The sequence below is a fragment of the Abramis brama genome (genome assembly GCF_963993115.1).
Source record: "Abramis brama genome assembly, chromosome: 17".
NCBI classification, from domain to species: domain Eukaryota; kingdom Metazoa; phylum Chordata; class Actinopteri; order Cypriniformes; family Leuciscidae; genus Abramis; species Abramis brama.
In genome coordinates, this window is record NC_139979.1 from 16,358,868 (window position 1) to 16,369,615 (window position 10,748).

General features: G+C 37.6%; 1 protein-coding gene across 1 annotated transcript; it reads left to right on the plus strand.

The window, feature by feature from the left end:
• Nucleotides 1-516: 516 nt before the first annotated feature.
• Nucleotides 517-10,746, plus strand: ddx61 (DEAD (Asp-Glu-Ala-Asp) box helicase 61). Its single transcript, XM_084089731.1, has 14 exons — nucleotides 517-668; nucleotides 1,427-2,378; nucleotides 2,523-2,586; nucleotides 2,682-2,786; nucleotides 2,910-3,039; nucleotides 3,596-3,742; nucleotides 7,247-7,341; nucleotides 7,443-7,565; nucleotides 7,687-7,815; nucleotides 8,026-8,142; nucleotides 8,620-8,683; nucleotides 8,778-8,879; nucleotides 8,999-9,207; nucleotides 9,306-10,746. Exons 2-13 carry the CDS (start codon nucleotides 2,203-2,205, stop codon nucleotides 9,196-9,198), a joined length of 1,452 nt encoding a protein of 483 aa, XP_083945857.1. The 5' UTR covers nucleotides 517-668; nucleotides 1,427-2,202; the 3' UTR covers nucleotides 9,199-9,207; nucleotides 9,306-10,746.
• Nucleotides 10,747-10,748: the final 2 nt, after the last annotated feature.

Here is a 10,748-nt window from a genome sequence, read left to right on the forward strand (position 1 = left end):
TATGCATTTCATGGCTAATATTTGTATAATACAGTAGCCACATGATTTCTTCAAACATCAACAACAAATTCAATGCTTTTCTTTTTGTTCTTTTTGTATTCCTTGCCTTTATATATTTTTTTACTACTTTCCAAATTCTTTTTTATGTATAGATGTATTTATTTATTCACCTTTTGTCCAGACATAGGCTTTCAATGTTAACTTAAAAATACACTATTTCATGTTTAAAACTACTGATATAAATATACTTAGTCAATATTTATTATTTATATTAATACTCATGTTAATGTGATCATTTTTCATACATGACGAAACATTATCACCACAACAAAATATTTGGGCATGCTTGATATGAAATATAAAAGTTGAGGTGGGTGATGATTTTATGTGTGATAAATGTTTCTGAAAATCCACAGGCACTAGAGTGCCCATATAAGAAGTACGTGGGTGGATTTGATTACGGTACCGCCCACCAAATTCAAACTCGGTCACCTGATTGGTCGACGTCGCTTTTTCGATGCGTTTACGTACTCCGAGATCAATTCAGCGCACGGCCATGTTAAATCTCTAGACGGAAGAGACAAAAGCCACAGCAACAAATAATTTCTCAAGAAACATTCGAAGAATTAATCATATCCACGAAGATTCAACTCCTTCAAATTTAGGAGGTAAACATAGTCAAACATGAATTTAGTAAAAATAGACATTTATCTTTCCCAACGTGCACAGCGTCTCTCTCTTGCGTTCGTATTAGCATTTAGCTAAGCTATCCTGTCTTAACAAAGTACCGCTGGTAGGTTGAGCTAGCATGCTGTTTAATAGTATGTTTTAAATATAGTTAACCGATCTCTCAACCCAGGAAACAAAGTTCACTCTGTCCCCAGAAAAAAAAAACGTTTTGCGCTGAGTTGTTCTTATATAATGGTTTGAACTATATTCGCGAACTCTTTCGTTGAATCGGAAACGAAAAAAACTTTGTCGATAAACCACCTTTGTGGTGCTTGTCGGCTAGCTCAGTTAGCTCCGCTAACAACTCCTGACGCTCGCGCACAATTTTAGCTTCAGAGCTTAGCGTTAAACCTTTAGCTAATTAGTGAAGGACCTTAAATCAGATTCAAATTGAAACAGATGTGCTATTAATCCAAATTGGCATACGAATTCTAGGCGTTTACACACTTTTAACAAGTGTTTGAAACTGTTAGCTAAACGCGGGTGTCTTGTACACAGTTTGTGTATTGAAAGTGAGGTATTATTGTCGCAGAACTGTACTAAGTTATATATGCTCTGTTCTTTTTAATATGATTTGAACACAACTGTTCATGTGTATTTTAAGATAAACTGCGAAAACTAACCCTTTGCTTGATGTCAGAAATAGCCTGTCATTGATATGAAGCTAATTTTGTTTTATAACTTTCATATTTGGCAGGTGTTCCAGGATTTCCTCCACTAAAGTGTTCAGGAACTGTGACAGTAAAGTGAGGAGAAACGAGACATCGCGAAGCCAAGAGTGGAAACATTAATGAACTGTTAACTTAATTTTGGACTCGTAATCCTGCATTGACTTTCAGTTTGAAATCCCTCAGTGTCGTTGGAGTTTTTCAGCAGGTTAAATACGAGCAAGTGACACTGAGCAAAATTTGAAATTCCTTGTGACGAAGAGAATACTAGAATTTTAAGAGCACATTTAGAACCCATAGCTGAGCCTCGTGCTTTTGAATGTAAATACTTTATACTTTTTGGATACCAAAAGGAAAACAGAGGGTACTTCAGGATTTCTGCAATCCAGCTGTTAAAAAAAAAAAAAAAAGATTTAAAAGTGAATACTTTGTCACTTTTCAGGGATAACGTAAAAGTGACTTTTGAAAGGCATTAATAGATTTGATCACTTGCATTTTTGAAATCCTTGCGCAAGACTTGAATTTTACAAGTACTTGTTTGCTAGTTGTTTTGTACGTTGACTCTAGGCTTGTGATATATTTATTCATATAAATATAATTTTCTCCTATTTTGGGAGAGCTTATTATTAATAATTGTTATACGCCAGACACTCTTTTTTTTTAAGAGGTCTGTACGTACCGGAAACTGTTTACACAAAAGCGCATTGAGCGTAACAGTAAAACAGTTTGACAAATAGCTCAAAAGTAGCAAAAAAAAACACAAAAAGATAAATTTGATTGAAACCGTTGAGGAAAATATCTGACAATGGCTACAGCGAGAACAGAGATCCCTGCTTCAGTCATGCAAATGACCAAACAGAATGGACAGTCCAAGCCTATGACCCTCCAGTCAGGATCACTCACTTCCTCAACACAGTCAGGAAAAATACCTGTGATGCCCCAGAAAGGAAGCAGTATACCCCGAAGCAGTGGCGGTATCAGGTAGTCTTTATTTAATACAATTTGAAGAGTCTGGTACCTTTTGAGATTGATGCCTCATATTAATCATGTTAGTTGAGCCGTTTATGAATAAAATAATTAAGTCTTGTATAAAGTTGAATTCATTTCGTGAACTATTTCTTTTAGGTTTGGAGATGACTGGAAGAAGTGCCTGCAACTTCCACCGAAAGACATGAGAGTGCAAACCACAGTAAGTAATGAAACCAGTTTCTTATTAGATGGTTATATTGGAATGGGTTGCTGGTTTCCCAGTTTTTTTTAATTTGTATGCCCTATTTTTGACAGGATGTGACTGCAACAAAGGGGAATGAGTTTGAAGATTACTGCCTTAAGAGGGAACTGCTGATGGGTATATTCGAGATGGGCTGGGAGAAGCCTTCCCCTATCCAGGTAGTCTAACCTGTGTACAGTTAGAACATAAACTGTGGTCTATTTGCTTGACTTATGCCTTACAGAATGGTTGTCAAATGAGCTTGTCCATATATTTATATCCCTCATTGTTTGTCTCTGTAGGAGGAGAGTATTCCCATTGTCTTGTCAGGGAGGGACATTCTCGCCCGAGCTAAAAATGGCACAGGTAAAAGTGGAGCCTACCTCATCCCCCTCTTGGAAAGGATTGATCTGAAGAAGGACCATGTTCAAGGTTTGACATGCATTGAATGAATTATTTATAAAATTCTTTACGTTAATTGCATATACTAGCCATCAAAAGTTTGGGGTTGGTATGAGGTCTCTTATGCTCACAAAGCCTCTATTTATTTGATTAAAAATACAGTAACATTGTGAAATAATATTATTGTAAGTTAAAATATTTTTAAATGTAATTTATTCCGGTGATAGAAAGCTGAATTTTCAGCATCATTACTCCAGTGTCACATGATCCTTAAGAAATCATTCTAATATGGTGATTTGCTGCTCAAGTAACATTTCTTATCATTGTTGACAACAGTTGTGTGCTGCCTGATATTTTTATGGAAACCTTGATACTTTTTTTTTTTTTTTCAGGAATGTTTGATGAATGGTTTAAACTGAACTGCATTTTTGTTGCCATGTAAAAGTCTATGACTGTCAATTTTGATCAATTTAAGCCATCCTTGCAAAAGAATCTGGCTGACCCCAAACTTTTGTATATATACATTTATATACTCTTGTGTGTGTATGTGTATAAATGTATTTTTCTTTTTATAACTTTATTTTAGCCTTAGTAATGGTACCAACTCGTGAGTTGGCTCTGCAGGTGAGCCAGATAAGTATCAACATGAGCAAGCACCTTGGTGGCGTCAAGGTTATGGCTACAACAGGTGGCACCAACCTGAGGGATGACATCATGCGTCTTGATGAGACTGGTAATTGGACTTCTCTACCATCCTTTGAGTTTCTCAAGTTTTAAAATGCTTGTGATTTGAGAATTAAAGAAAGGGTTATACAATTTAAGTAAAAAAAGAAAAAACCTTTACATTAACACTTACAAATGGCAGCCTTGCAGGCAATCTTAGGGTCAATTCTTCATTGAGCATTAAAGTTCAGTGAGTTCTTCAGTTTGAGCTGGAAATTTGCCCAAAGGCGGTGCTCTAAATGACTTGTTTTGTCGGGATGTCACACCTACCAACTGTTTTTCTGAAGTCTTGCCAGACCACAGACATTTGAGCAATTCTTAAGTTGTGCTTCCTTGTTCCTTAAAGAGCAATGATGTTTCATAAGGAGTTTCATAATTAAATGCACTTCATTATAATGCAGGGTTGTCCAATCCTGTTCCCGGAAGGTCCATATCCTGCAGTTTAGCTCCAACCTGCCTCCACACACATTTGCTTGTAGGTTTCTAGTAGAGATGCACCGATTACAATTTTCTAGGCCGATTCCGATTTTTCATTGAGTTTGACCTGCTGATACCGATTTTAGCCGATTCCGATAAAAAAAAAATTCTAACCACTTTACAGCACACACAAATATTTATTTTCGATCTTTTCTTTAACCCTTTCACGCGTAAGTTTAAAATATTCTAACTGACACCCCCACCCCCAGAGTGAGTTTTTTCAAGGTGAACGTTCCCTTTAATGTTTCCATGGCGACGCGTCACGCGATACACCGCAGCCACAATAATACTGTATGCCGCTTTTATTTCGCTTCTCCTTTTTTATTCAAAATATTCACAAACTTGCTTACCATGTCATCAACTAGCCTATCATATATTCCGATTCTCAAATACGTGCAAGTGAGTGTGTTTGGTCGTTTAAAAACCTTTATAAATAATCTTGATCTATAACATGAGATGGGCGCCGCAATATTTTCCTGTCAGTCGGATTTACAGCACGTGAATTCATCAGTTTCTCCCGAAATAAATGCAAGAAAGTGGCCGGTGAACTGAGAAGAATAGAGTAAACTTTATAGTTACTTCCACTATGTTTGTCTGATATGAATAACACATGTCGGCAAATTATATTTGAATAGATTGTTATTGCTGCTTCCACAGACATCAGTGTGTATTTTACAAACTCCAAATGTATTGTTTTACTTGTGCTTATGTGTATTTAAATATCTGAAATCTAAAATAAACATTGAGGTTGAAAACACTGCTTAGTTGTGATATATGACAGCGCTGAACGCATCCGACTCTGGCTCAGCGCCAGCTAACGTGCGAAAGCACAGTTTGACTCTGGCAGTTATGCGACGTCAATGAACATTCTAAATGTGGCACCGTACTCTCAGGGGCACAGAAATAAAAATACCATATATGAGACCGTACCGCTCAAAAGGTTAATCATGCGGCGCCCGAGTGCATTTGACCAGCATAAAATCGGCATATGTCAGACTGACCGGCTGGTCACCGGTCATGGCCGATCACGTGAAAATCGGCCAATTCCGGTCACCAGCTGATCAATCGGTGCATCTCTAGTTTCTAGCATTCCTGATGACCTTGGCCATTTCTCAATGTGCGTTCTTAAGCGATCTTGTGTTCTTGTACTATGTCATCAATCGTCAAAGTTAAATTCCAGTACTCGAGAATGCGAATACAAGAGGACGCATGGAAGTACCTGGATTTGTTCTTCATATAGAGCAGGGGTTCCCAAACGTTTTCATTCTAGGACCCACCTAGACAAGTATAATCAATCTCAAGACCCACTTGCACTAGTGCTACCAACTTTCTCAGTTGGTCGCACCAGCATGATTTGGTCGCACCTTTTCTTTTTTTTTTGCTACATGCCATGGGATTAATCAATGCATGCTGATGGTCTTAATCTGCATACCCTATAGTTTTGCACTGATGTAAAAAGACTGACAGTGACAAGACCTCATGTTAGCAAAATATTTTAAACTTTTAACTCTTAAAAAAAAACAAAAAAAACATGCATGTTCTTTAATGTTTGATTATAATTTTACCATCTTCACATAGGGATGGGAAATAAGATTTTATCAAGAATAATAATGCCACTGACGATTCTGATTATCGATCCGATTCTTTAACGATTCTCTTATCGATTCTTGATAGCACTGTGTGGAAAAATGTAGTCATATGCTTTTCAAAAAAAACAAGGGGTTTTATTTATTTTAAAGCTTAAGCTTGAGTAAGCAAACTGTACTTTTAATGTAATTTATGTAATAAATAGAACCTTATTGTAAAGTGTTACTGATTATACACCGATTCAGACGATTCAGTTCACTGTTGGAAAGATCAGTTGTTTTAACCTTTCATTAAAATGTATCGTTCAAAGGAGTCATTATTTCGCGAATTGGACGTGTGCGCGTTGTGTGATTATCCCAGCAGTTAGGACATGGACATCCAAGATTTCTGTCAACACAGAAAACATTTCATCACTGGATAGTTTTTTTCGTTTAATTAAACTGTTGTTTTATGTCAGCTGAATGTCTGGGACGCTTTTCAGAGAAGATCTCCGAATGCTCCACATGAAACTTTGGTCTTCCGACCTTTTACCACCGTGTCGATTTATTTTGATTAATATGTGCGAGGGAGAGCGAGCAAGACAGCGCTTAGTTTGGAGACGGTGAAGTCTTGTTTACACTTTCACCTGGCTCCGAAGAGAGAGAGTACGCGCGCGCGACCGAGTCTCTCTCTCTGCTCGTTCTTTCAGTTAAACATGTATTGTGACTCTGTCACAAGCGCAGCAGTTCATCTACATTACTCACCGATCAAAAAAGACTTTGGCGGGACAAAATTTCACTTTGGCGGGTGCTAAAACTCACTTAAGAGTCGTTTGGTCATTAATCGGACTGGTTTTGTTTCACTCATCGTAACGTAAATTTAGCTGCAGCTAAGTGCCTTTGTGCGACCCACCTTTTCTCACTGTGTGACCCACAGTTTGAAAACCACTGATATAGAGGATGCATCCAATGCAAACTTAAGAGAATCGAACCGTTGATGTATGTACGGAAGCCTGTAAGCTTTAAACTTCTCGTTCCCGCTGCAAGATCGCAAATACTCGATGTTCTTGGAATTGAGAAACATCCTTTGATTAGTTGGTTTAGGTGTGTTTAATTAAATTGGACCTAAAATCTGCAGGACAGTGGCCCTCCAGTTGCAGGATTGGACACCCCTTTATAATGTGGTTTTCAATCCTGGTCACCCACCGCTCTGCACATTTTGTATGTCTCAGTTATCTGACACTGAACTCAGTTCAGTTTATGGATCTCTTTCCTAATGAACTGATGATCTGAATCAGGTGTGTTAAAAAAGGGAGACATGCTAAATGAGCAGACCGTTGGGTCCCCAGGACCAGGATTGAAACTACATATGGGGCATAGTCATCATGGCAGTTTTTTTTTAAAGTATTTAAAATAATTTAAATACAATCCCTCTTTCTCCTTCTGTTAACCTTAATATCTTTTCTCCTTAGTACATGTTATAATAGCTACCCCAGGAAGAATCCTTGACTTGATAAAGAAAGGTGTGGCCAAGGTTGACAAAGCTCAGATGGTTGTGATGGATGAGGTGAGAAAAATAATGCAAAAAGAGTTAATTTCCAACTAAGCATCCTCTCTAAATGAATCATAAGTTCAATGAGTTCATAATATCCGATTCGTTCTTCACAGGCTGACAAGTTGCTTTCTCAAGACTTTGTGGTGCTTATTGAGGACATCATCAGCTTCCTGCCCAAAAACCGTCAGATTCTTCTCTATTCTGCCACTTTCCCCACCAGTGTGCAGAAATTTATGGTGAGAGATACCGTTTTTATAATAAGCCGAATGTCTTTTAATGTGTAAAACATTTTACACTATATTCAGATTGTCTCATAAATTTACTTAATCATGCTAATGACTCTGTCCCGTTGTGTAGTCCAAACACCTTCAGAAGCCATATGAAATCAATCTGATGGATGAGCTGACATTGAAAGGCATCACTCAGTACTATGCCTATGTGACAGAAAGACAGAAAGTGCACTGTCTCAACACACTGTTCTCAAGGGTAAGCAGACATTCCCTCCAACATCTGCTCTAGATTCAACTGGCATTTTGCTAATTTTCCTTTTGTATTACTCCAAAGCTTCTTTGGCATACTACATTTGAGTAACTGTATTATCTTAAAGCCTTTTTGAATGAATTGTTCTCACTTAGGGAAAAAGTCGTTTCATTTTCTCTCTTTTAATTCTATTTATTTGATATCACTTTTTCCTAGCTCCAAATCAACCAGTCCATCATCTTCTGTAACTCCACTCAAAGGGTGGAACTCCTTGCCAAGAAGATCACACAGCTTGGCTATTCTTGCTTTTACATCCATGCCAAGATGATGCAGGTCAGCTTCAGAAGGCAGCTACATAATTCAAAAGTTGTTGTTAAGAATTTTTTTTTTTTTTTTCAGTAAGGATGCATTGAAACGATAGTGACCATAAAGACATGTATATTGTTAAAAAGATTTTACATTTCAAAAGATTGCTGTTCTTTTGAACTTTCTATCCCTGAATTTTTTTTATAATGGTTGGTTTCCACAAAAATACTTAGCAACACAATAGTTTTCAACAATGATATTAAGAAATGATTCTTGCGTACCAAATCAGCATATTAGAATCTATCATGTGACACTGAATAATGGAGTAATATTTTAAAATTACATTTTAAATTAAAGAAATTTAGAAACTTTATTTTAATTTGAAATATTTCAAAAATGTATTTGATCTTGCTGAGCATAAGGAACTTTTCAAAACAGTACAGACTCCAAACTTGTGAAAATTAGTGTGTTCTTGTTTTCCTAAATTATTTTCTATTATCACAGGAATACAGAAATCGTGTGTTCCATGACTTCAGAAACGGACTGTGTAGAAACCTGGTCTGCACAGGTATGGATAGCCACATTCGCAGCACTCTTCCTGTTTTTAAGGGATTTTCCTAAATGTTTCTGAAACATTTTTGGTGGTGTTTTACCTGTCACAGATCTTTTCACAAGAGGAATTGACATCCAGGCTGTCAATGTAGTCATCAACTTTGACTTCCCCAAAAATGCAGAGACGTACTTGCACCGTATTGGTCGATCAGGTAACCAACATCATCAGAAGTTAACTGATTATTATTGTAGGGTTTCCATTTATCATTTGTTTTTTGTTTTTTGTCAATCTGTATGTTAATTGAATTGAGTTTTCTCTCTCTGTTCTCAGGTAGGTACGGTCACCTGGGTCTGGCCATTAACCTGATCACCTCAGAAGATCGTTTCAATCTAAAGGGCATTGAGGACCAGCTGATGACTGACATAAAGCCCATACCCAGCAGCATTGATAAGAGCCTGTATGTGGCAGAGTTTCACTCCCTGAACCCTGATGAGGAGGAGGCTGCTCACAAAGCAGGCGAGCTTAATTAACCCTTACTGGTAAGAAGGCCATGTTCTCAATGACCTGATCTGAAGCACTTCAACTTGTTTATACAGATGTGACTATTCAGACATACCAATATCTCCCTTTCTTTCAGGAGAATAAAGGGACCAATGCTTGGCATTCTGCACAATTTCTACTGAAGACAGACGCAAAGATGACTTTGTTTGTTTTTTTGTTGTAGTTTATTTTCTCACCAAATGCTTCAGTGGTCTGGAACTGCCATTGGTAAAATGTGATCAGCTGCCACAAGTTTAGGGGCCGGTATACAGTCATTAGGCTTGTTCTCTATGGACTCACTGAGGCAGCTTACCCTTTTTCCATTTGAAGCACAATAAACCACTGTTCTTTGGACCCAGAGCATTGGCAAAGACCATTTACCATCCGTAACTGCTGTTCATAAGGATTTTGCCCCCTCTTTTATTTACCAGAACAATAAAAATAGAAAATACTGGAAGGAGTTGGTGCCAAAAACAAATTCCCAAGCTTTACTCGGAGTACATTTAGTGCTATCTATCCATCGCATAATGTTAAAGGTTTTTGCGCATTATATGATGAGTTTTACTTAGAGCTTTACAGTTGATCAGGGAAAACTAGGGAGGTTTGACACATTCATAATGGTTTTCTGTTGGTTGTTTACAGCCTTGTGTGTGTAAATATCTTGAGAGAGGCTTGTGCTTTCAAATGCAAACAGACTTTTTCTTTGGCTAACTTGTCTCATCACCGTGTCATCTTTCCCAAAAGTTTTTGAAAGCATCCAACACTTTTTTTTTTTTTTTAATTCAGTCTCTGCATTTTCACTCTGACTTCAGCCATCTCTATCTCTCGAAGTGCCTTAATCTATATACTTCCTCTGGGTAGGAGGGAGTGCTCTAGGTGTGCAGTGCAAAAAAAAAATCTGCTTTGGTCAGGATTGTTAGTGGAAGAAATTGTTACCAGCTAGATTTAGACTTGTCTAATACCTCAAACCCATAATCACTTGTTCTCTATTTGACCCACCGGTTTGTTGGTAGTGAACAGTACCTACCTCAGCATTGGCTGGGTGAGCAATAGATTTGCTTGTGTCTGACAACCAGGTATCCCAGCTCAGATGTTTGGTAAGGCAGGACTTTTAATTTCAACAGTTTAGCCTGCATTTTTTTTTTAAACTGACAGACAGTTTAGGTTGTTCATTTTCCCCAGATGAAACAGTCAGGTTTTATTTCATTGAAACAATGTAATGCGATTGATCAGATTCAGTCTTTCCCCGATGGTGTCTAATGCACAGAAATAAACGAAGTAATGTCTTTTACAACATATCAGCACACATGCTGAGATGAAATGGCAGCTGTAATAAAGTTGGTAGCTCTTGAAGTGTACACTTTTGTCCCCTGTTGTACGTGTTGAATTGTGCTCTCTGCCATGTGTTGTATTACGTAGATGTATGTTTTACTGCGAGGATTTATGGGATGATGGCCAAAGCTTTTTGCTCCAAATGTCAATGCCAGCCTATTCTGTCCCTTCTCTTTTAAACAAAATAAAGTCCAGCATATTCTCCAGA

Coding starts and splice junctions, on each gene's coding strand:
- ddx61 (XM_084089731.1), top strand. CDS start 2,203: ATGGCTACAGCGAGAACAGAGATCCCTGCTTCAGTCATGCAAATGACC. Junction 7,566..7,686: donor CCAGTGTGCAGAAATTTATG/GTGAGAGATACC, acceptor CCCGTTGTGTAG/TCCAAACACCTTCAGAAGCC. Junction 8,880..8,998: donor GCACCGTATTGGTCGATCAG/GTAACCAACATC, acceptor CTCTGTTCTCAG/GTAGGTACGGTCACCTGGGT.